Source organism: Puma concolor, chromosome F2 (assembly GCF_028749965.1).
Source record: "Puma concolor isolate L17-30 chromosome F2, mPumCon1.1.hap2, whole genome shotgun sequence".
In the NCBI taxonomy this organism is placed as follows: domain Eukaryota; kingdom Metazoa; phylum Chordata; class Mammalia; order Carnivora; family Felidae; genus Puma; species Puma concolor.
This window is the reverse complement of record NC_141684.1, coordinates 21,044,510-21,069,737: the sequence shown is the minus strand read 5'-3', so window position 1 is coordinate 21,069,737 and position 25,228 is coordinate 21,044,510. Positions and strand designations below refer to the sequence as shown.

Genomic DNA, 25,228 nt, shown 5'->3' with positions numbered 1-25,228 from the left:
TCAGGTTAAGCATCTGACTTGGGCTCAGGTCATGATCTCACAGATCGTGGGTTTTGAGCCCTGCATCGGGATCTGTGCTGGTGGTATGGAGCCTGCTTGGAATTTTTTTTCTCTCTCTCTCTCTCTCTCAAAAACAAATAAACATTAAAAAAAGGATGGGAATCGGGGTGCCTGGGTGGCTCAGTCGGTTGAGCATCCGACTTCAACTCAGGTCATGATCTCACAGTTCGTGGGTTCGAGCCCTGCGTCGGGCTCTGTATTGACAGCTCAGAGCCTGGAGCCTGCTTGGAGTCTGTGTCTCCTTCTCTCTCTGCCCCTCCCCTGCTCATGCTTTGTCTCACTCTGTTTCTCAAAAATAAATGTAAAAAAAAAATTAAAAAAAAAAAAGGATGGGAAAAGGGAGAAAAAAGGCAAAAAAAAAAAAACAAAACCCAAAAAACCACACTTTAGCTGTATTTCATAGACTAAGAGAGAAGTACATGTCCAAAAACAAACAGGAATTGACCAACAATGTAAAACATTGCAGAGAAGTACTAAGGATGTGCATTGGAGGCAAGGCGCATAAAGGTAGAAAAACCCAACTCATAGATAACTTGGGAGACTATAGTTTCAGCAACATAGCCAGAGATCAAATCGCAAGAAATTAAAGTATGGATGATGCAATAAATACAGGGAAGGTACACAAATTATTCCTCAGAGGTTTGTTCAAGATTAAAAAGATTTTCATAAATTAGGTTGGTGGTCAAAGGGGAGAGATTTCTTTTGTTCTCTTTGACCCTGCCCTTGACGTAACCGCACCAAGTCCAAGTGGAACGGTCTACCAGGCAGCTGAAAACGGGGGACTGGGGAGAAGGCAGTCCTGCAGATGAGGATCTGGCGGTCACCTGCAGACACTGCCAGAAAGGCCAACAGTGAGACTGACTGGAAAAGCATTGATGACAATCTTGAAAAATCACTCTATTTGAGGAATGAAGTTAAAAAATTAGAGACTGTTGTGACTCATGGCCATCTTAAAAATAGAGGATATGTGTACAGGTTTAGTCCATAACATTATATAGAAAGAAAACAAGGAAAAAAAAAACAAAAAAGATGGAGCTAAGGAAGCCAGCCATTTCTAGGGAACGCAAGAGAAGATGAGTTTAAAAGTGAGCACGCTTTTCTAAGTGTGATGGTGGGTTCACCAGTGTCTTTTTTTTTTTTTTTTAAACCATTAGTCTGACATACATATTTTATATGCTGTGGTAGGTGTCAATTAGTACACATGTTCTAAAAGACTGAGTGGAAAACACACATGAGCTCAGGAGTCCCTCAGCAGCGGCTGGAGATGTAAGTCCTTCCCATTCCAGGCTCAGCAAGAGTCCTCACCATCTGCACCCAGAGCACAAAGGCCAAGGCAACTGCTTGTTCTCCTCACTAGCTGATGCCTAGAAGATCCCTAAAAGGAAGGGGGAGAAACCTTAAAATGTCAGGGATTAAAAAAAATCCAAATTTAACTAAGATTTTCTTGTATTTTTCTTCTTTGAACAATAATCTATGGTGAAGTAATCATCTGTGATCCAAGAAAGCTTCTTTTCTGTAGACATCCTGGACAAATATTGAATAAAGTCCCAAGAAAGAAAAGGCACGATGAGAACAAAACAAACCTGACTCCTGCTTGCATCTCTAACTTATTTCTTACAGGCGGCTATAAGTCATTTCCCTTCTTTGCCCATCAGGTTTCTCATCAGTCAAATGAGAGGGTGGGATTACAAAATTCCTAATGTCCATTCTAATTGTAACCATTCCTTTCCCCTATAGCCTCTAACTTTTCATCAAGGTACACAAGCCTTCTGCTTCCTGAAAGATAGCTGCAAATCTCAGGGCTCCGCTGGGGGCCATCCTCAACAAAATGGCAGCACTGGCTAGAAATTCCCATGACTCACAGAAGTGCACTAATAAGCACTGCTGTAAATAACTTCCTTGCACTAAACCCCAGATGTTGCCGATAAATATTAGCCATGTAAGCCCAAGAGAGAAAGAGGTCATTCAAGGAGAAGAACTTGTGTCTCAGAAAGTCAACGTGTAAACAGTAAGAGATGCAGCCCAGATTTGCATTCAGGAGGGAAAAATAGGTCAGCTTTTCCAAAACAGAATAATTGCTTAAGCAGATTAGCTCCTGCCCCTCCCCCACAGGACATTGGAAAAAACACTCACCTCTACCTTTTAAGCCCAACAATTCAGGCCAGTTACAAGCACTGAGCATTTTGTGACACATGCTAGAAGAAAGCAAGAACCACATGAAAGGAAATCACAGCATCAAAATGAGAAGGAAATGGTGGCTAATTGCTGTCAATTACATATAAACACAAAATGGGGCACTACACATGCCCCAGAATGTCTCTATATTGGTAGCAATCACTGGGACCCAGGAGAAGAGCTTGAAAATCTTCAAATAGAGATTTAATTTTAGTTCACTAGTTGAGAGTAAAAAGAACACTGATAGACTCTGTTAAAAAGAAAGTTATGATCAATACTGACTTGTAAGTAATCGTTAAGCACACCCATCTTTGTTGGGGGGTTGAATTTGGCCTGAGGTTCAGCAAGATGCCTGCCCTTGAGTAGCTTATGTTTTGAGCAAGCATTACTGCATTGTTCCAGATGTCACCTAGATTGACCTGGTTAGGCTACGCTTCTGCTGCAGTAAGAAACATCCCTCAAAACCTCAGGACACAAGTTTATTTCTTGCTTCTACAGAAAGTCAGCTACAATGCAGCTCCTGAGTAGCTGTCCTCCATTGACTTAGTGATCAAAGTTCTTTTGACTTTGTGCTCTGCCATCTGAACATGCAGCCACCATACTCCCCCAAAAGAAAAGAGGGAGTTGAAAGTTTGTACCAGGGTTTTGCTGCTTTTAGTACAGGTTGCTTTCTCTCAAAGGTCAATGTCTAGAACTAGTCAGTTTAAGAAAGTGGGAAGTGCAGACTTCCACGAGCACAGGAGAGAAGCAGATAGTGTGAACAAACACAAGTGTCCTCTCCCATGACAGCACTGGTAAAAGTAAACACACTCTCACATCCATATGCAAAGCTAGTAAGCCTTAAAGCCTAAAAACTGTATCAGCAGCTCATCCCCAACAACCCTACTCCTCCCCTTTTCTGAATACTGACCATATGCACTAGCCTCTTCACTAGAAGTTTAAAACCATTAACAGTAGGCAAGTATGACTGTGGGTGAGAGAGGTCAAAATTAGGCTGGACAGAAAAAAGTAGGAGGAGCTGTGTTTCTACAAAAGGCCTTTTATTCTGCTACCATTACCCTACAAACTCAACAGTCTAGCCCTGAAGCTCAAAGTGCAATGACAAGAGGTCAAGGATAACCATCAAAGAAGCAGCAACAGAAGCAGAGCAGCCAAAGAGATACCACCTCCTAGAGATAAGGACCAATGGAGAAACTCTTGGTTTCTATACTTTCTCTCTCTCACTCATGCACAATGTGACAGATATGGCCTCCAGTCTATCTGTGGCTGAGACCTCCCTCATAAATCTGGATTCCCAAGTTTAATAACCTACTTGCTATCTTCTCTGGATATAACTGAGAAATTATAAAATTAACACGGTCAAAATGAAATTTCTGATTCCCCCCCCAAGCTTCCCCTTTTTAACAGCCTCCTTTGCCGATTTTCCCTATCTTACCAATGTCCAGTTAGCTACTCCAACCAGAAACATAGGAGTTATCCTTGATTCCTCCCTTGCCTCATGAATCTATCTGATCATGTCTCACCAATTCTGTGTTCAAAATGAACTTCAATTTGCCTACCTCTCTCCATTTCTATTGACTCCACCCTGGACCCACACACCACCATCTGTCAATGCCATCAACTTCAACGGTCACTTTCCAGTCTCCCCGTTTCTACTCTTGCTTGCTTCCAATCAACTCTGAAGAACAGCTCAAGTCTTCTCTTCCTAAGTCCCTCACCTACCTAAAACCTTTCAAGGATTTCCATTGCACTAAGTATAAAATTCAGACAAAATCACACAATTGGTCCAGTATCCTCTGGAGCCATTTGTAAACCTGCCACACTGGTCTTCTCTCCTTTCCTAAGCAGGATGCAATCTTCTGTACTTGAGGGTCTTTGCACAAGCTGACCTAGCTCCATGAAGCATTCTTGCTCCCAAGAAGTGTTCTTGCTTCTTTGGGCACGGCTGCTATTTTTAACATTTTTAACGGTTTCTCAGACCTCAGTTGGTTTCCTTCCAAATATATATTAGAATTTGCATCAAGTATGTGTTTGAGATCCAGTTTCTACTTCTGTCTTGCTCAATATAGTATCACCAGAGAGGGGGTCCAATAGATACTTTGAATATAGAATAACCTGTACATTTTTTAAGGGTAGAAGAGCCATTTTCACAGAATAAGAAAAGGTTAACTGACTTTTATACTATGTCAGGGTCCTGTTTATCAAGGGTCACAAACTAAACTGCTTAGAGAAACCTAGCTGGAAACACAATGAGTAAAGAGGGCCAGAACCAAACTAAAAGGGGCAACAGTTGACAGCTGCAGCTTGTATAAATTTAGGCTTATCATTTCCAGGTTTTTTAAGTTCGAGAAGTAGAAAATCTAGAGCTTTTAAATAAAGAATTTCTGGGTTTTTCCACTGTTGAATCTGAACTTTAAGTTTGTGTGGGCAAACAAAACTTGTTGATAAATCCAATATGGCTATAAGCACCTAATTTGAAACCCACTGCTAAAAAAAAAAAAAAAAAAAAAAAAAAAAAAAAAAAGTATTCTCTAATCCATCTGGCCAAAATATCTGGAGGATGATATTAAGAACAACAATAGTAGCAAACTTACATCATGATTACAATATGCCAGGAGCTGTTTTAAGCACCATATACATCAACCGCAGTGATTCTAACAACCATACTGTGAGGTATATACAAGGATTGTCCCTACTGGGTAGATGAAGACACTGGAGCAGAGAGGTCAAGAAATGAGCCCCAGGTAACATAGCTAGTAAGTAGTAGGACAGGGATCAGACCTAGGCCCTAGAGCCTGGCGAGCTTTACGATGTAATTTGAAGATAAATCAAAATAGTGAAGTCACATATCCTGTATAAGAATGTCTGTGTGATAACAAATCCAAGTTTTGAGATCTTCCTCTCTTCTGTTTTGTTATAGTTCTGGCCTGTACTGGCCACGTGCAAGCGGTTACTATTATCCAGGCCTTTGTAGGGTTAACCCTTTTTGTGTATTTACAACATGTGAAAGGCTGGTATCAGATTTCCCCCCCCAAAATAGATTACACAGTGTGGAAGGTAAACATGTTTAGGGTCTAAACTGGTTAATTATATTAAGAATGAGGAGGTGCCTAAGTCCAGCTTTGGTTGTAGCATTTGGTCAAAAATCTGCTATTAGGATTTGGCTTCGACCTTGGTTTTTGGCAGGCCAAGTAGCCAAATGCCATTTCAACTGTGTTTTTGGCAACCCCAAACTTGTGTGCAATTATTATCATTTGATCTTACAAGTTATTTACATATCTCATCACCATGGCATCATCAGTAACACAAACAGGGGTGTTCTTTAGGTTTACTGTCCCTATATGAAAATTCCCTTTCCGATAAAACTAGGCATGTCGCTTAGAGTAAGATTCTCCTGGTTTGCTTCATACAAGATTAAAAGTTTATCAGCCAGATGATGAATGTATACCGATTATTACAAATATTCATGTAAACAAAAAATGGCTGCACTCCTAGGACATACCAGGCATGGTTAGCAGTCATTGGGATTACTGAACAAAACAGGTCCCTGCCCTTGGAGTTTACACTGTGGTGGATGGTGATGTAGGATAATAATGTGCATAATAAGGAAATGATACACGGTTTTAGCAAGTGATGGGTATACTGGGGCTGGGAGGGGATCAGGGGCATTGGGAAAAAGTTCATTCTTTAGATAGAAGAGCCCATGTAAACCTCACTGAGAAGGCTGAGCAGCGAGGATTTAAAGGAGATGAAGGAGCACGGCTTGTGCATCCTGAGGAAAAGGAATTGTGGGCAGAGGGAACAGCCAGTACAAAGGCTCTGAGGTGGGAAGACGCCCGGTTTAACGTAGGAACAGCCTGAGCTTTTGCTAGTGTGGTAGCAGATGACATGAGTGGCGTGCCAGGGGACAGATCACGCAGGGCCTGGTAGGGCATCTGAAGGACATTGGCTTTTGAGGAAAACAGGAAGCTGATGAAGAACATGATCTGACTCGCACATTAACTAGACCATTCTGGCTGCTGAGTTGAGAATCCTGCTTTACAATGAATATTGTGAAAACGTTGCTTAAAAAAACCACAAGCGATAGCAACAAAATTAAGCTTCATTTTGAAATTTTAAAAAAGCATCTTTTTCAAGTATAGCCCAAAGCTTTAGTTTATGGGACTGTTTCAATGAAATTGCCTCATGACTTTCAACCAAGATGGCAAGCCCAAGAGTAGAAGCCTTTATTTTAGTAGTTACTACTGGAGAAGGAGAAAACTTAATGACTTGAAGGGGGGATATCACCATTAGCATGACCCTGTCATGACAGAGCTTGACAAAAATCTTAGGTTGCTCCATTACTGACCTCAGCTGAGAGAGAGCACATTTTCAGTATCATAAATGTACAATATAAAAACCACAGGAGCTGACAGCTCTGAGAAATTATTACCACTTACCACAATGCCAATTTTTAACAGAATCTGCTTGGTATAATTTTAATTAAGTTGTAATAAATAGGCATTCTTATTAATATTTCAGGTTTATTCTTGTATGCCAGCAAGATATTCATTCTATGATGGTGATATTCAACTTCAGCCAAATAATGATTTAACACTCAGCCGTTTAGCTTTTAGCCAAAATGCATGTTTAGTATATGTTATGGACCAGATGTTTGTGTGCCCTCCCCAATTCCTATCTTGAAGCCCTAACCTCAATGTGATGGCATTTGGTGATGGGGCTTTGAGACATAGTTTTAGATGAGATCATGAGGTGGAACCACATAGGATTAATGTCCCTTTAAGAAGAAGACAGACTAGAGCTCACTCTCTCCCAAATATGTGAGAACACAGCCAGAAGGCTATCTTTCTCCAAACCAGGTAGGTAGAGGGCTCTCACCAGGAATCAACTGGCTGGCACCTTGATCTTGGGACTTCCCAGCCTCTGGAACTCTGAGAGATATAGATCTGCTGTTTAAGGCCACCCAGTATGGACTAGGCATATTTTGTTATAGCAACCCAAGTAGACTCTGATAGCAAATGTCTAAGGTTACCTGTGAAAGCAACATTTAAAAGCCATTTCTAATTCATTAAGAACTGAAAATAATGTCTTAGGTATTTATTGGTGCCTGTTGGTCTGATTTTCAATTTAAGGCAGAGTTCTTAATCATTTAAGGAGAAGCTGTTGCTTTTCATCTCCTTCCAGTTTTGACTTCAAGAAAATGGGGGTAGAGGGGCACCTGGGTGGCTCAGTCGGTTAAGTGTCCAACTTTGGCTCAGGTCATGATCTCATGGTTTGGGAGTTTGAGCTCTGCATCGGGCTCTGTGTTGACAGCTCAGAGCCTGGAGCTTGTTTTGGATTCTGTGTCTCCTCTCTCTGCCCCTCGCCCACTCACGCCATCTCTCAAATAAATAAACTTAAAAAAATTTAAAAAAAAAGAATAGAAAATAGGGTAAGAAATCGGGAGAGTCAACAGATGCTTATACTGAGGATGCTGAAAGAGAGTTATGCGTGGGGGTGAGAGAACCTTGCCATCTGAAATCTTGGCCAAGCCTAGAGGTAGAAGAGATTACCGGGTCCTGACATGGAGGTTGGAGAATCCAAGTTTAGAATGCTTGCCACACTGCAAAAAGCTATTTTCTCTGGCTTAGAGACAATCTAGATTTTGAGGATGAAGAATAGTTGATTGGCTATGGAAGTATTCATTGCTCACCCTGCGGATGAGGTCTCACTCATCACTCAGTGAGAAAACTGTTCAGAAAACTATTCCCCCCACATGGCCAACCACTATAGGATGTTGCAAGATTTATCTTTCTGTTCGCTTGTAGAGAGGCTAAACATAATGAATTAACGATGAGGCAAAAGAGAGGAGGACTCAGAGGCAAGAGACGTCTGTCTCACATCAATGGATTCATTAGTTTATCAAAAATGCATTCTTCATTATGTGCTAGACAATGTAGCAGGTACTGATGTTATAGCAGGGAATGAGACAGACAAGACCACTGCTCTCAAGGTGTTTCAATTTTACTAGAGACACAGAAAATAAACAGGAGGATTTCAGACAGGTAGAACTTCCATGAAGGACAGTGATGTCAGAATGCGACTGGGGAACTAATTTAGTTAGGGTGGTCAGGCTTCTCTAGAGAGGCACATTTGAGCTTTGAGCTAGGACCTAAATGACAAAGAATCAGCTGTGCAATGATGAAGGGGAGGAAACCAGGAGGAGGGAGGACAAGTACCAATGCTCTCAAGACAGAATGACCTTGGTATATTCAGGAAACAGAAAGATAAGTATGTCTGGAGCTCAACTAACCAGAAGAGAGCCTGCCATGTGACAAAGTTGAGAAGGCAAGCAAAGCCCAAAGGTCTTAGGGTCTTATCAGTCACGATAAGTAAAAATTTAAATTCATGAAGTGCTATGGAAAATCATTAAGGATGCCTAGCAGGTGAATGGCATCCTCTGATTCAATACTGCTGTGTGGAGCATGATTGCAGGAGGACAAGAGTGAAGCAGAAGCCAGTTAAGGGGCTTCTGAGGTGGTCCACGGGAGAGGAGACGGTGATGTGGACCTGTGAGGACAGTGGAGACGGAACATGCATGGCTTTCAGAATAGGTTGTAGGGGCAGATGAATGAACAGGATATATTGGTGAATACTCCATCTCTGTACAACAGATGTGCCTATGCAGTTTGCATTTTGTTTCTTTTACATAGTGGAATACCCTTTTTCCAATTCAATCATTACAAAATCTTTCTCAATGTATGAGTAAATCAGGGTAGTTTTAAGTGATTACTTACTACATTTTTTTTCCTTTCCAACTATAAACTTTTGGCAACTTATGTCCAAATAGAACATACACTGTGCTCATTTGTATAATTATAGAGAAGAGAAAAAGTGTTCTTTTAAAATGATTTGAAGTACCCCTCTACCTCCCACCCCTCTCTCCACAGTTCTCCATCATACTGGGTGTGCAGCGTCAGAAGCTGAGATGCCTAGCATCCCCCAGAGGCAGAGGCACAGCTGAAGGATATGGAGCAGTGAGGATATGTAGACATGCAACTCAGCCACAGGTCCACCACTTAACTATCTCAGAGAAATGCATCCACTTCGTCAAAGTCACATGGGGATAGCAACACTCCCCTCTAACAGTGCAGAGCCATTTACCATCTGTCCCTTTGTAAGTTTGCAAACCCCGTTCTAAATGGTCACCTGAGTTGAGGTGTTCATAGCTCAACAGCAACTACAACGTAGGATACCAAGGAAAGCAAAGATTCACTTAAAAACCTTACTAAACATGCATTTTATAAAGGTATTTTAGCATATGTATGTGGGGGGGGAGGGAGGGGGAGGGAGGGAGAGGGAGGGGGAGGGAGGGGGAGGGAGGGGGAGGGAGGGGGAGGGAGGGGGAGGGAGGGGGAGGGAGGGGGAGGGAGGGGGAGGGAGGGGGAGGGAGGGGGAGGGAGGGGGAGGGAGGGGGAGGGAGGGGGAGGGAGGGGGAGGGAGGGAGAGGGAGGGAGAGGGAGGGAGAGGGAGGGAGAGGGAGGGAGAGGGAGGGAGAGGGAGGAAGAGAGACACACAGACAGACAGACCGTATGTGCTCTGGGAAGATGTGTGTTTGTTAAACTGTAATGCCCCTCCCTAAGAACTAGCAACAGCCCTTAGCTATGGTTGCAGGCAAAGGCCAAACCCTGCTTTCTCCCACAGCCCTCTAATAATGTTCATCTTACTCCTTCTCACACTTGAACCTATGACTCTGCTTCTTAAGCTTACTCAGCTGGGTTAACCAAGGCCCTTACATGCTAAGCTTTTCCAACCTCAGTCATTGAGGACTAGGATTCTTCATCACAACTACAGCATAAGCTCACTGTTGTCCTGAGTCCCACCTATGTTTGTCTCTTTCTCAGGCCCAAGATATACATTTGCCTTCATGTAGATGCATACTCTCCTGAAATATCTCAGTTCTGACTGAGATTCTTAACTCAGTTCTTAACTCAGTTAAGGACTCTTTAAACTGCTTCCATAGTGGGTTACTGATCTTTACATTTCAGACTGGAAAAGAAAAGCACTGGGGCAGAGAGCCATCAGACAGGCCATCCCTAGAACCCAAATGCCCTCTCCTCCAGAGGCCTACCTCTGCTATGTCAAAATGGTCAGTGAAATTGTAACTTGGTTCTGATCCACCTGCTGTTACGGGCTCCACTTTCCCTGAGCGGCACCTTTCATTCTGTACCTTCAAATGGCACACATCATAGTCTTACTACACCAGAAAAGTACCATTAACCAAATGGCTCCAAGAACTTGTTTCACATAAATTTGTCATCATGATAGAATGGAAAGCACTGGCCATGTATTGAACTATATTTGAGACTAGACTGGGCCACTACTGGCCTCCAAATCTTGGAGAAGCCCAGAGTCAGTTTCCTTACCTATAAATTAGGTGGTCAGATGCTCCCTAAGGTTCCTTCTTTGTTGATCATACCATGAATCTTTGATGCAAATACACCCTATTTCTTACGCTTTTAAGAGCTCGATACTTCAGTAATAAATGCTTACCTCTTCAAATATGGACTTGTTATAGTTTCTCCTGAGAGCTTTCCAAGTGCCCAGTATATATGTGCTGGGGCCCTGGAACTCACATAGCATGAAGTCATTCTGGCTTGCCTCTCTTGTTCTGACCCTTCTGACAATTCTTAAAGTGTGTGCTCATTACATTTCCAATGCATTATGTCCTTTCATATCATTGGTGACATTATATTGGATTGGCAGCTTCTTTTGGAGACATGCTTCCTCCCCAAGCCAAGAAATACAGAGAGCCAAGAATTAGATCATTCTATCCCCAAATTGCCATAGACCTTCTCAGAGGCAGCTGAGCAATGTAATTTGATCAAGGTTAAGTACAATCCACCCTTCACCTTTTAACCCAGTCAAAACTCTTTTAGTTTTCTGTTTTAATCCCAAATGAATGCTTCTTGCTCAGAGTTACAAACGTCCACCAGCCATCTCCAGTCAACTCTCATTTATCCGCCTGTGGCTTATCCAAAGCACCAAGCTTTCTCCTCCTGCCTCCAGCACCAAGTTCCAGGCCAGCTCCTTTAACTTGGTGCCAAAGAAATACAAACTAAATCTAATATTAGCCTAATGAGAAAAGGCTATCTGCTGCCAAAGATGCACATAATGCATCCCAAAGCCAAATGCAGGCAATTATTCACTGTTTTAGATGCTGGCATTGCTTCTCCCTTATATAAAACAGAGATCAAGATTTTCTGTGTTTCTCTCTGAGGAATACAGATCACGTGCAGTGTTTTTTTAACCTCATTTTCAGCCCAGCCGGCCAGATTCTCAGTATAACAGATTATATTTTCTTTTCCAATAAATAAGTCATTTGTACATTTAATGTCAAGGGAATAAAAAACCCTGGGTTTGGAGTCATTTGACTTACACTTGAATGCCATCTTTCTCTAGTTGTTAGCCAGAAACTAAGTTTTGGCAACTCATTTGAACGCTTTGTTTTCTTAGCTGCTAAATAGGGATATGTATTTTATTTAAAAAAAAAAAATACAAGGCAGTCATGCATGTATGAGGGACACTCAAAATGCCATCTTCAAAAAGCCACCAAGACTCTTGATTATCACTCTGTGCCACTTTACAGACTCTAGCAAATTAGAATCATTGGCAAGAAAAAATACAAACTGTAGGAAACCCTTATTTTATAGGCATAAGAACACAGAAAGGGAGTTTCCTTGTGAGCACCTAGAAAATCAAGTCTAGAAGGCAAAAGTTTCTCATTTCCCAATGCTGTGTTTAGGCCACTGGTGAGGATACATCCCAGAATTCCAACAGGGAACAGGCAGGATACTGCCTGCTGATAGGCTGATTTATGCCATAGCCAGAGTTGCCATGGAAATGGAAATCGCAACCATCAGAACAGTTGGGAACATTATTCTCAAAACAGACTCCTATTTCAACCTTTCTTATGACTGATGCACACGTCCTCCAAGACCCAAGGACAAGAATTAGAGACAATGTCAAAAATACTGTTTTCTCATTTAACTCCTATACCCAGAGAACTTACATAACTTTTTTTTTTTTTTTAAGTTCATTTTTAGAGAAAGAGAGAGCGCGAGCAAGCATGCAGGCATGCCCTGCATGAGAGCTGGGAAGGAGCAGAGACAGAGGAAGAGAATCCCAAGCAGGCTCCGTGCTGTCAGCGTGAAGCCCGACAAGGGGTTCAATCTCATGAACCATGACATCATGACCTGAACTGAAACCAAGAGTCAGATGCTTAACAGACTGAGCCACCCAAGTGTCTCATCAATAGCTTTCTACAGATCAGGGCAGTGCTGGCTGATAGAAGTTTCTGTGATGTTCTAGGTCTGTGCTATCCAAAACAATAGCCTCTGGACAAGTGGCAACTGCCCATTTGAAATTTGGCTGGTATGACCAAGGAAGTAGATCTACTGTATTCAGTTTTAATAAATTTAAATAGCCATATATGCCTAGTGGCTACCATATTGAGCAGTGCAGGCAGAAAACAAACTCACATTCCTCATCCTAGCATTCACATCCCATAAACTTGGCTCCAACGTATTGTTCTAACCTGTTTCCAAAACATGAATCTTGACTCTAAGGAGACTGCTGCTGAGCACATCTGAGGAAGTCGGCTGCCAAACCTTGGCTCAAGGTACTTAGACTTCATTGCTTCCATTCTTAACTGCTGCATATTTGAGCTTTACCCATATTTCACAACATAGGTCAAGTTCTACTTTACTGGTACACCTTCTCTCTGGCTGCTCCATCTCCACTGCTTGTGAGAATAGGGGGAACAAACCTCAGGCCAGGGCCTCTCCAGGAAGGACCTTGGTCTCTCATAGGACTGTCTCCTTGGAAACTTCTATGTGGGCATATACCTGGTCTGCAGGACTAGGAGCTGGCCTTGGGCCTCCGTGACTACAATGGTAAAAAGATTAAGAATAAAAGTAAGTTGATGGACAACAGAGGCTGTGCCTTCTCTGTGTTAAGACCCTCACCTTGGCTCTCATCTGTGGTGGCTATACGTTCCCCCATATGTGTACCTTTATAATTTTTGCACCTCCCTAGGAGATAAAAATGTTATACTTATCTCTTGCCTTGAATCCAACTGTAGCATAAAATTAACCGTTAACATGGCTTTTCTTTTTTTCTTTCCCATCTTGAACTTGTAACTGCAGCCCTGATGGCATGTGTACTCTCTTGAGTCCCAAGTGCACGTAAGCAATTAGAATTTACATTGGTAAGTATCTTTTGTAGATCCAACATTTCAGTTGGCTCCATTTTTTTTTTCCAACTAGACTCACTGCTGCCCAGTTATAAAGCTTAATTAAAAGTGAGCTTGGGGGGCGCCTGGGTGGCTCAGTCGGTTAAGCATCCGACTTCGGCTCAGGTCATGATCTCACGGTCCGTGAGTTCGAGGCCCACGTCGGGCTCTGTGCTGAGCTCAGAGCCTGGAGCCTGTTTCAGATTCTGTCTCCCTCTCTCTGACCCTCCCCCGTTCATCCTCTGTCTCTCTCTGTCTCAAAAATAAATAAATAAATAAATAAATAAATAAATAAATAAATAAATAAATAAATAAATAAATTTTTAAAAAGTGAGCTTGGTTCTCCGTTGGTTTCTCTTATGGTAAGAGCTACAGGCATCTCCTGGCAGAAACCACCTCTTTCTGGAATGAGAGTCCTAGTCTTTTGGGGATTAGAGTCAATGGCTCCAAAATCACATTCTAAGAGAAGCAAAAAAGATAATTATTTCAAGAACATAAAATAGAGAGATATATCTCTAGATTATGAAAGTAACACAAATTTCAGAGTCAAGATGGTATATTAAGCATGTCATGCTACAATCTCCCATTCCTTGGGTTCTAGAACTTAAAGGCACTAGAAAATCAATCTCTAAATTGATGTAAAGCCAAGCTTGAAGTCACAGAAGAGAAATTTTTAGGTGTCAGAAAACCGCAGCAATGAGGTGGCATGAAGGTCACCATGCCTGCTGGGATCTGGGACAGGTGACATGGGGAGGGATTGGTTTCAAACCCAGCATGGCTAGACTCCAAGTGGCAAGGCCCACAGGCATGACGGGAAGCTGGAACCAGGTTCATGTGAAGCCTGCAAACAAGAAAGTGCATATGGGATGGGGAGATGGGGGAGGACCACTTGATTTGCATAATCAGTAGCAAAGGGATTCAAAGTCAAACTGAACTGTAATGTAACACTGGTCAGAGCTGTTACATCTCAAAAAGTTCAACAGGAGACAAGCACAAAAGCACCACACCAAATGGTCTCCAGAACTCAAGGCACATATAGGCAAAAAGTCCCCCAAGGAACTTACTCCTTTGGCAAATAACTTACCAACAAGAATTGGAAGCCATGGGAGGAAATCAGCACCCTAAAAGGCACAATATCGACTCAAATAGGAAAGTCTCAGCTGAGCTACTCAAGTTAATAGAGCAATCTGAAAAGGGATTTGAAGTCAATACACTTAAAAGCATGCATATCTTTAAAAAACAAAAGAAAAAAAAAAAAACCTCAAAACAGAAGTGAAGGTTTTCCCCCATAATCTCAACTCCGGATATAAATCGCTGTTCGTATTGTGCAATCAACTCTTCCAGACTCAGTGACGTCTTTATTCAGAAACAGACATTTTTACATAAATGGGGACATGCTATACACACTGTGTCCTTCTCTTCCCCTCACCTTAAAGTATCATCACACTCATGTTCCCACATAAATATTGCTGTAGACTGAATGTCTATGTTCTGCTAAAATTCCTATATTGACCCCCATTGTGATGGTATTAGGGAGGTGGGGCCCTTTTACATGCATAGGTCATGACAGTGGAGTCCTCATAAATGGGATCAGTGCTCTAAAAGAGGCTCCAGAGAGCACTCTTGTCCCTCTCCACCATGTAACACAGTGACATAATGGCCATCTGAACAGGAGGTGGGGCTTCATCAGACAATGATTCTGGTGACACCTTGATCTTGAACTTCCCAGCCTCTAAAACTGTGAGAAATAAATTTCTATTGTTTATAAGCCACCTAGTCTATGGTATTTTGTTACAGCAGACTGAAGAGACGAAGATGAATTCACAGGTCTCTCCTACCCTTATAAAGGGAGGAACAGAATCCTATTCCCTTGCATGAATATACATAGTACCTTTAGCCAGCATTCTAGGCATGAACAGTTGAGCTGTTCCCAACATTTTCATATTATAAACCACGCCAGAGTGACCATTGTCCTGTAGGCATTTTTGCACATCTGGATGACTATTTCTTAGGACAAGTTACTAGAGGGAATTATTGGCTCAGAAGTTACACACATTTAAAATTTTGATAGCTACTATCAGACTGTCCTCCAGAAAAGCTGTACCAATTTACATTACTGAGTGCCTTTAAATTTATACATTTCTAACAGATTTTTTATTTAGAGTAGGTCAGTTTACCCAACATTCAATTATTTACTCAAGAAAAAAAGAAAACTTGCAACTCCAATAACCCTCTAAGGCAACAAAAACCCTTTAAAGGTGTTTGTACACACACAAAATTAACTTCACACTGTGGCACGGAAGGTTCAGTGTCTGTAACACTGTACATCTGTAGTAATCACATTGTGGTACTTACTTTTAATTCTGTCTGCCCAGCAAACACAGTTGTCCTCAGGTCCTCCATGAAAAAGGGAATAAATACCTTGCCTGAGCTCTACTAAGGCTTCTGGTCTGTCCACTTCTAAATATGATGTCAACGTGAAAATACTCAGAATCCCCTTAACACCTTACACTGTAGATGATCTGGATAATTCAAATGAATCTGGTTTCCAATATGTGGACTATGCTTGAGAAAAGGGTCATTATAGACTACATTATTCTCAGTGAAGTATGATTTCAGCAAAGCAAATATAAAGTGATCTAGAAGCAAAAGCAAATGCTATCAACGTGAAATTCAGGAATTACTACAGTATCACATATTCCAAATACTTCAGAAGTAATCAAATCAGATCAGATTTAAATAAAACTTTATTTTTTATTGGAAAACAGACCAGCAATATGATCTGGAAATGTTTAAAACTGAATTAAAATCAGACAAATACCAGCAATTTTCTTTTCCTCCACTCTAGTTTTTAATATTTTAACCATCCTTCTAAAAAGATCCCACTCAAGCTATTTATCTTCCTAAAGAAGATCCTTCATACACTTTCTCCCCTTGCTCTTTCAAGATGTCTGTGTAGCATCAGAGATGGAGGAGGTTTAAATATAACAGGGCTCACTTATTTCCAACTCTCCTCACAAACCAAACTTCAACCATAGACCAATTTCCTAGGAGATGCAATTTCTTTCCACTAAAATGTCTAGTGCCAATTATCTACAGTATCCTTGCTAATCATTTCCCAACTCTACAACACACAAAGGCATGCACTTAAGGTCATCGGTTTTAATTATCTACACTAAAGAAGGGAAGTAACAGTAGCAGTTATTCACAACTGTGGATAAAGCAGAGACATTCACATTTGATTTTGGAAGACGTTTGGGGTGGGGAGGGAGTTGGTTCCTATAGGACAGCAAAGTGACCTTTCTACTTCAAGTTTTTCTTGGCTGACTGTAACATTTGCTTTCCAAGGCACGCACATAATCATTCATGCAAACATTTGAAAGGAAATTCCTCTGCAGAGAATGCACAAGGGAAAAACTGAACACCACATGAAGACTAGTTTCTTCAATTTCCAAGGGGCAAACTAATACGAACATCTTCAACTGTGCCCTTGACACGAGCACCTTCACTGATTTCACACAAAGAATCCATCAAGTGCCAGTTCCACTGTGGAAAACCTTTAGAAGAGGTGGTCCTTACTAAAGGATCATCTACCCTCCAAGCCCCATTTTACCAGTATATGTATGTTATGTACCTACATTTAAGACTAAAAACGAAAAAGAACTAAGCATCCTAAAACAAAGTAGGATAATTCTATCTTCCATCAGAATTCTGTTTATGATGGTCTACCTCACAGAATTGTTACAGGGACACAGTAGGCCAGTATATCAAGAGTCCTTAAAACAGTACCTGGAATACATGGATATACTGAATAAAACATCAGTGATTAATTAACAGTGTTTGTCTGCCAAAGACCCTCATGCACAAGCAGCACTGGACCTTTTGCACAATCCTTCCAACGCATGCTATTATTTCATCTGCTCTACCCATGGTGGAGGGAGTTTTTATGATACCATTCTACAGAAGAAGAATCTAAGGCCTGCATAATCACATGACATGCCTAAGTTCATAAAATGGTAAGTGTGAGCCTGGCAAACACACCTTTCACCTTTAAGTCCAGGGCATCTTTCTCAATAGCCCATTCTGTACCATACTCATGGCAGGACATGGACCACAAACGTGTTTAACTCCAAAGGGGATGCAGTCAACATTTTCATTATTGCCTAGAACCCAGAAGCAGTCAGTGCTCATTCAACTGAAGATACACCGGGAAGGAGTGAAAGGACCATCCGTTCTGTGTGGCTGGACCACAAAGTATCAAAGCTGCAGCTTCCACAATCTCCATAATTTAGTGGATTACTACCTACCTTAGCAGTCTCAGCTTCTGCTGGCAGTCGCTTGGGGGTTCCTTTTTGGTCAAGCACCTTCTGAAAATTTTTGTTTTTAATGGATTGAGATTCAACACCTTCACCTTCAATCTGTAGTTTAATACCTTCGGCACGGGCAGGATGATCAATACCCCGTGGATTCAAGCCACAGTGGAGAGCTAGCAAAGAGGAAAAAAATATAACTGAAAACAAGTCCTGCAAAGAAGGCGTCCACGACAGACAGTATTTCGTGTGGCCTCAGAGGGAAGAAACAAAGCAGTGGCAAGTTTACAAGTGGTGTGATAACTATCTATGGGAAATGATCTGGGGAGGAGGGAGCATGGCATAGAGGAAACCCTGAGCTCTCAAGTCAGAAAGATTTCAGCACAAATCCAGAAACCATCAGTTCCAAGTTGTTTGACCTTGAGCAAGTTACTAATGCCCACATCACAGATGAGATTACCAAATCGGGCAACTTCGTTCCTGCCTCCCACACATGCAACTCATTCAACCCCTGCAGTTCAGCTTCTTGTCTCTGCCTCCATCTGGAAGAGCGCTTGTTCCCTCCTCCTCTGAATCTATTCAAGCATCCACTCAAGTACCCCTGCTTGCATGGACTGTACAACTATTTGCTGAGCGTGTACCATGAGACATCCCCTGGATTAGATCCTGGAAACATGGATTCATATATGACAGATGTTCCCTTCCAAGATCTTATGGTCCAATAGAAGAGGCAAACAAAAGGACAAGTGACTTTAGAACAGTTATTACAGGGGCGCCTGGGTGGCGCAGTCGGTTAAGCGTCCGACTTCAGCCAGGTCACGATCTCGCGGTCCGGGAGTTCGAGCCCCGCGTCAGGCTCTGGGCTGATGGCTCAGAGCCTGGAGTCTGTTTCCGATTCTGTGTCTCCCTCTCTCTCTGCCCCTCCCCCGTTCATGCTCTGTCTCTCTCTGTCCCAAAAATAAAAATAAACGTTGAAAAATAAAATTTTAAAAAAAATAATAAAAAAAAGAACAGTTATTACAGCTACATGAAAGAGAAGGAAAGACCAAAGTGAAGGGTTCAATGGAGTCAAGCCTAGATTTTTCCTGCCTTACCCTCTCCACATCCTAACGTGGATAGGACCATAAATAAAATCTACAGCCCATTTTCTGAGCATAATTATTTATTCAACAAATACTTACTGAGCCCCTCCAAAGTACCCAGCATTCATCAAAGAAATAGCAGGAGCCATACATTCCCCGCAGATGACCTCCACGAAGCATCCGGCATGTGTGAGGTTTGGTGTGCATGTGCACGTGCACACAATACGTGTGTGTGCGCGTGTGCGCGCATGCACGCTTCAAGGTTTCTGGTAGTAAATTCTCTCACCTCCCTGGGACTCCACCCCTTTAAATTTAATTAAATTCCTTATCCCCTTCCCTTTGGCCTCAGAGGATTCAGGGCCAGAACCTTCACTCCTCCATCCCACTCAGGACTCTACCTCATTGGTGACTTTTACTCAATATCTTCACTTTCCCTCCATTCTCAGCATGCCTCCCTTTATATATATATATATATATATATATATATATATATATATATATATATATATATATATATATGTATATATTTTCCCTTTATATATACACACACACACATATATAGATAGAGGTTTTTAAAGGTTTATTTTGAGAAAGAGAGAGAGAGAGAGAGAGGAGAGAGAGAGAAAAACCCCAGCACAGAGCCCGATGTGAGGCTCCATCTCACAAACCATGAGAAATCAGGAGTCAGACGCTTAACCGACTGAGCCACCCAGGCTCCCCTCAGCATGCTTCCCTTTTAGCCAACTGCTGCAATTCTACAATTCTTCCCTTACTCAACACCCCATTCAGGTCAGGGCTTCCTCTTACCAGGCTTCCAAGAGAGTATGTGACACTTGAGAGATGAGGGCTGGCTTCGCAGAAGTGAGGCAGGGGTTCCCTTCCTGCTCTCCATGCTCTCCTTCAGAGGAGCCATTCATTCCCACACTCAGATACAATCAACAACCTGCTGATGACGTCCAAATTTTAACCACGGCCTAGAGAGACCTGTTAGGAGCTTCAGACCTAAGTGAAACTGGAGCTCAACACCCTAATTCCAGTGTATCAGATAGCTCAGATTTAACATGTTCAAAACTGAATCTTGGATTTTCTACCACTACCCCCAAAAATGCCTTTTCCAGTCCTTTCCAGTTCCACAGAAACCAGAGTCATCCTTGGCAGGACTCTCTCCACGATTTACCACATCCCTTCCATCTCTCATCAGGTCCAGCAAGCTCTACACCCACAGTGCTGCTCAAATCCATCCATGCGGTTCCATCTGCACTGCCATCACCCTGGTCCGAACCACCCACGTCTCTCACCCACAATGCTGACCAGCCTAACTGCTCTTCCTCGCCTGAGCCCTGAAACCCAATTAAAAGAAAAAAAAGGTACAGGTCAGATCGTGAGACCCTTTGGCTTAAAACTTTCCAATGGCTTCATTTTATATCTAGATCACTCAAAAGTCTTTAACGTGACCACCAAGGCTCTGAATTATCTGTTCCCTTCTACCTTTCCAACTTCATCACCCACGTTATCCTTCGTTCACTGTACTCTGACCACACACTTCCTTTTCACACTTCCTACTTCTTGAACACATCAAGTTCTTTCACACTTCTCAGATTTTGTACGTAATGTTTCTTTGCCTGAAATGTTCTCCCTATTCCTCACCTAACTCCTACTCATCTGTCAGGTTTTGGCTTAAAGAACACTTCAGATATGCCTTCCCTTAATCTCTTCCTCATCCCCTGCCTCCACCCCATTTTAGATCACTGTACCTGGAACAGTAAGTATTCAAATACTGAATCGATGACCTTACCTAACTATACAAAGGTCCATATGCATGTAGCTTTGTACCTTTCAATATGAAAATTATCTGAATTTCTCTTCTAGCTTCTAAGCTTCCTAGAGCCAAGAACCAGCCCATTTCATGGTACACAATAGATGTTCAACACGTATTAGTTCACAGCTCCTCCCTCAGGCTTTATGTCGGATCTCAAATGATCTTCATAAAAACTCGATAAGACATAATTACATTCATTTCACAGATAAGGGAGAGGAGACTCAAGGCACACAGTCACAAAGTCATGCAGGTGTCTACTGAAGGTCACAGAGATCAAGCATCATTTAGGATATGGAGGATTTCAAGCTTCAGATGAGCAACCCAAAACAGGTTAAGCAGGAAGGAAAATTATTAGCTTTCAGAAAAGGAAGTCCAATAATGGTACAGGTTCAGAGTTCATGGATTTGCCAGCTCAACAGAGGATTCATCAAGGATTCTTATTTTTTTTCTTTCATCTTGCCATTCTTCTATCCAGAACATCACCTAGATCATAAGCCTGAGTCCCCTCATGGCACCTTGAGCTACAAGCTTCTGGGTCTCATCTAGAAATAGTGACAGTTCAGTTGTCTGGTTCTCTTTCCCCTAATCCTCTTCCAAATATTCATTTTTTTCCCCATCAGCTCAAGGTGAATCACATACCTATTAACGAACTAAAACCCTGGCAGTGGAGGTAGCATCACTGTTAACCAGCTGACCCTTCTGCTAGAGTCAGTTTCTCAAACCACACTGCTAGTATTCAAGAAGGCAGGGGCGGAATAGATGCTGGAGAACCAACAGCAGTGCCAACTTCAGGTATATGGAGAAAGAGAATGGAGCAGCCAAAATCTGTAAGAGCAGAAGGCTCATTACTGTTAATATCAGATCAGCTTCTCCATCTCCAAAGAATGGCCTATTGCAACAAATATTCAGTATTTTAAAATCATGACTATTAAAAAATTTTTTTCTTCTAAAAGGAGATGAGAGATTAGCACAGGATGGATTTGGACATTAGAGGAAGAAAAATATATAGCTTTGATCTTTCTCTCCAGACTGATCCCCAGCTGCCTTGAAATTTACAGCTTCAGAATACCACTGACTTGCTGGGAGTTTCCAGTACTTCCTGTTCTCCCAATACCTCCCCCACCAAATTGGACTCTCATACTTCCTTCACCTTTGCTCATGCTGGCCCCTCCTCCTAGAAAGAGGTTCTACTTCACCCCAGTTTTACTTCCTCCTTTGGGAGGCTAAGTCCACTCACCTGATGTGTCAGCTTGGACCCTTAGAAAGCCGCCTAGGAGTTTCTGGATACCAGACCAAGAACCACTTAGCTATGCTTCGTCCATGCACACAGTGCCCTGGTGCTTCACTTCCCTCGCTGTAGTGAGGTCTACCTCACTGATCTGTACACCTTGTCTCCCACCCCTGCAAGCTCTTCAAGGCAGGCCCTTAGTCACCTCCATGACCTCCTCTCCCCAGTCTAGAACCTGGCACATGATAGGCATTAAAGAAACATTTGTTCAGGGGTGCCTGGTGGCTCAGTTGGTTGAGCACCCGACTTCAGCTCGGGTCACGATCTTGTAGTTTGTGGGTTTGAGCCCCACGTTGGGCTTTGGGCTGACAGCGTGGAGCCTGCTTTGGATTCTCTGTTCCCCTCTCTCTCCCCCCTCCCTTCCCCACTCACACTCTTTCAAAAATAAAGACAGTAAAAAATAATAAATTAAAAAAAAAAACATTTATTCAGCTGCTAAATGAACCAGCAATCTCCTCTCTTTATACAGCCCTGCCTTAAATCAAAAGGAAACTTCTCTCGGCTGGTAAATACCTAGCATTCAAAATGTAAGAGAACTATAAACATGAGGCAGACTACGGTGTTTTGACTTTCTACACACGTAGCCACCTTCTTCACACAAATATTTTAATCCTCCATAGCTGTTCCCTCCTCGCCTGCAAACCCAGTAGTTGATTTAGGTTTTGTGCTTGGGTTTATTTATTTAAAACCATTTCTGACAGGCTTTGCTTTGTTTTCCCTGAAATTTCATGTCCCTAATATTTACAAATCAAGCAACTTTCAAATGGCCTCTTTACAAGCTGTGACCTCCATTTCTTTGTTCATCATGTAAAAGGTGCCCCTGTTTGCATCCTCTTTTCTGTCCTCATCACTGCCCTTTCTTGTTTTCACTCAAGTTATTTACTCAATTTAATGGGCTCAGCAGCTCACAGGTCGGCTTGGAGACCCTCTTCCTGTTTCCCGGGGCTTCCGGACCACTCCGTGCCTTACTGATTTCTAGTTACTGATTTGACATCGAAAGCTGTTTGTGGTCTTTCCTTCCAGGGCCGCCCTAATCATTTTCACATTAAAGTTGCTAATACTAAGCTCTTCAAAATCAAGAATTAAAAACCAAATAGATTTCATAAATAGTCCTTTAAGAGAGTTAACAGGGACATTAGTTTTCACAATGTTTTGAGATGCCAGAGCAAAGGTACCATCTGTCTCTCGTGTGGAAAAGCCCATTCCCTCAGAAACCGGTACCCTTGTGCTTTGCTAGTGGGAATGTAAAATGGTGCAGCTGCTGGGAGCAGCTGGGGATTCCTTTAAAATATTCAACACAGAATTACCATCTGATCTGGCAATTCAACCAAAGAATTGAAAGTAGGGACTTGAACAGATATTTGTACGTCCATGTTCACAGCAACATTATTCACAATAGCCAATAGGTGGAAAGAACCCAAATGTCCACTGATGAATGGATAAAGAAAATGTGACACATACGACGGAATTTTCAGTCATACAGTGGACTTTTCAGTTTTAAGAAATGAAATTCTGATACAGGATGAACCTTGAAGACATGCTAAGTGAAATAAGCTGGTCACAAAAGGACAAATATTGTAGGATTACCACTTATACGACGCACTTGTAGTAGTCAAGTTCACACAGATGAAGTCAAACAGTGGTGAGCAGGAGCTGGAGGAGAGGTGAATGGGGATGTGCTGCTTAGTCCAGTTTCTCTTTGGGATGAAAAGGTCCTCGAGACGCATAGAGGTGATAGTCGCACAACAATGTGAATATACTTAATGCTACTAAGTCATACACTGAAAGGGGGGTAAAATGATAAATTTTATGCTACACATATTCTAGAACAAAAAAGAATTTAAAAACAAAAACAGCCCATTCCCTCTCATCTCATTCCCCCATATTGCCTGCATAACTGGAAAGAGAAATTCCAAAGATATTTTATTTATTTTGAGAGAGACCAAGCTAGCAGGGGAGGGGCAGAGATAGAGTGAGAGAGAGGATCCCAAGCAAACTCCACGCTGCCAGCACAGAGCCTGATGCAGGGCTCGAACCGATAAACAGAGATCATGACCTGAGCTGAAACCAAGAGTCAGACGCTTAACCAACTGAACTACCCAGGCACCCCTCCAAAAATACTTTATTCACAAGTTTTAGAGTTTTTTCAGTAAGTTCATTGTGATTTTCAACCAAAACATGTTGTTTTCTTTAAAACAAAACAAAGCAAAAAAACATGGATAGCTCAACACTATCATATTACTTCAGAATTTTGCTGGAAAGGGCATATGCTGCAAAAAACGGCCCCAGTCTGACTAGCAGAAGAGGTGTTTCATTGCTGGAAGTGAGCCTAGACCCTGCTGGACCTGACCTCTGAAAGATCCCATTCTGACAGGACTTAGCTCACAGTCATAGGCTATGGAGAAGTGCCAGGCATTTTGTCTCAAGATGACGAGAGAACCAAGGGATGTGCTGCCTCCACTTGCATGAACAAGTGCATCCTACTTGCCAAGAAGTCACCCAGCTACCAGGTCTTCCGATCCCCACCCACACCACTCTCTCTCTGCAGTGAAACAAGGGGCTGAGCCCCATTCAAGCTGAAGGTTCCTTTATTTTGGGTTTTGCTGTTAACAGAGACGCTGTGCAAACACCCCCAAGGTCCAGCAGGCTGCTCCAGATCCTGCACCAAGGGTTTCTACCACCACACAGATGCTGCCTGTAGCTGAGAGGTTTGGTGCTTCTCCACTTTGACAGAATTGATCTTTGTACAAAATATACTCTTCCCTTATTTTCATGGATGATCCTTCAGGAAATTAATCTATTCTTCCCATCGTGAAGCTTTAACTGATTTTGCAACCATTATATCCTCTCTAAGCAATGTTGACAATTCACCTTTTTTTCTTATTCTCTCCCCTCCTAATTCCCCCCAGCCACCCCATGTATATATACACAACGCACCGCAAGAGTATATTAACATGTCGGCCTAGTCTATGACTAGGAACCCCTTGAAGCAGGTGACTGCTCATTAAAGCTTGACAAACCGAGTGCCTAGCCAAGTGCCTACTGTAAGTACTCAATCATTGTTTATAGAATAAGCAGAGGTATGGTGGAAAGATACCAATTCAATCCTACTCACTGCCATTCCCTTCTTAGGAAAACTTACAGCTTTTATTTTTCAAAAAAGGCAAATAGAAGTTGTTTCCTATCTCATCGTATAATTCAAAGATATGTTAAGTCACAGAA

The 25,228-nt window shown here is 42.1% G+C and overlaps 1 protein-coding gene across 5 annotated transcripts in view; it reads right to left on the bottom strand.

Moving 5' to 3' along the window:
• SAMD12 (sterile alpha motif domain containing 12) overlaps positions 1-25,228 on the bottom strand; it is a 389,558-nt gene that overhangs the window by 333,250 nt on the left and 31,080 nt on the right. For 2 of the 5 annotated variants that reach the window (XM_086695947.1, XM_086695946.1), the window contains exon 2: positions 17,815-17,993. In XM_086695947.1, coding sequence (XP_086552073.1) covers positions 17,815-17,993 — 179 coding nt within the window. Of the gene's footprint in view, positions 1-17,814; positions 17,994-19,706; positions 20,182-25,228 lie in introns of those variants that run through there. The other 3 variants (XM_086695948.1, XM_086695944.1, XM_086695945.1) reach the window with 3 other exon arrangements.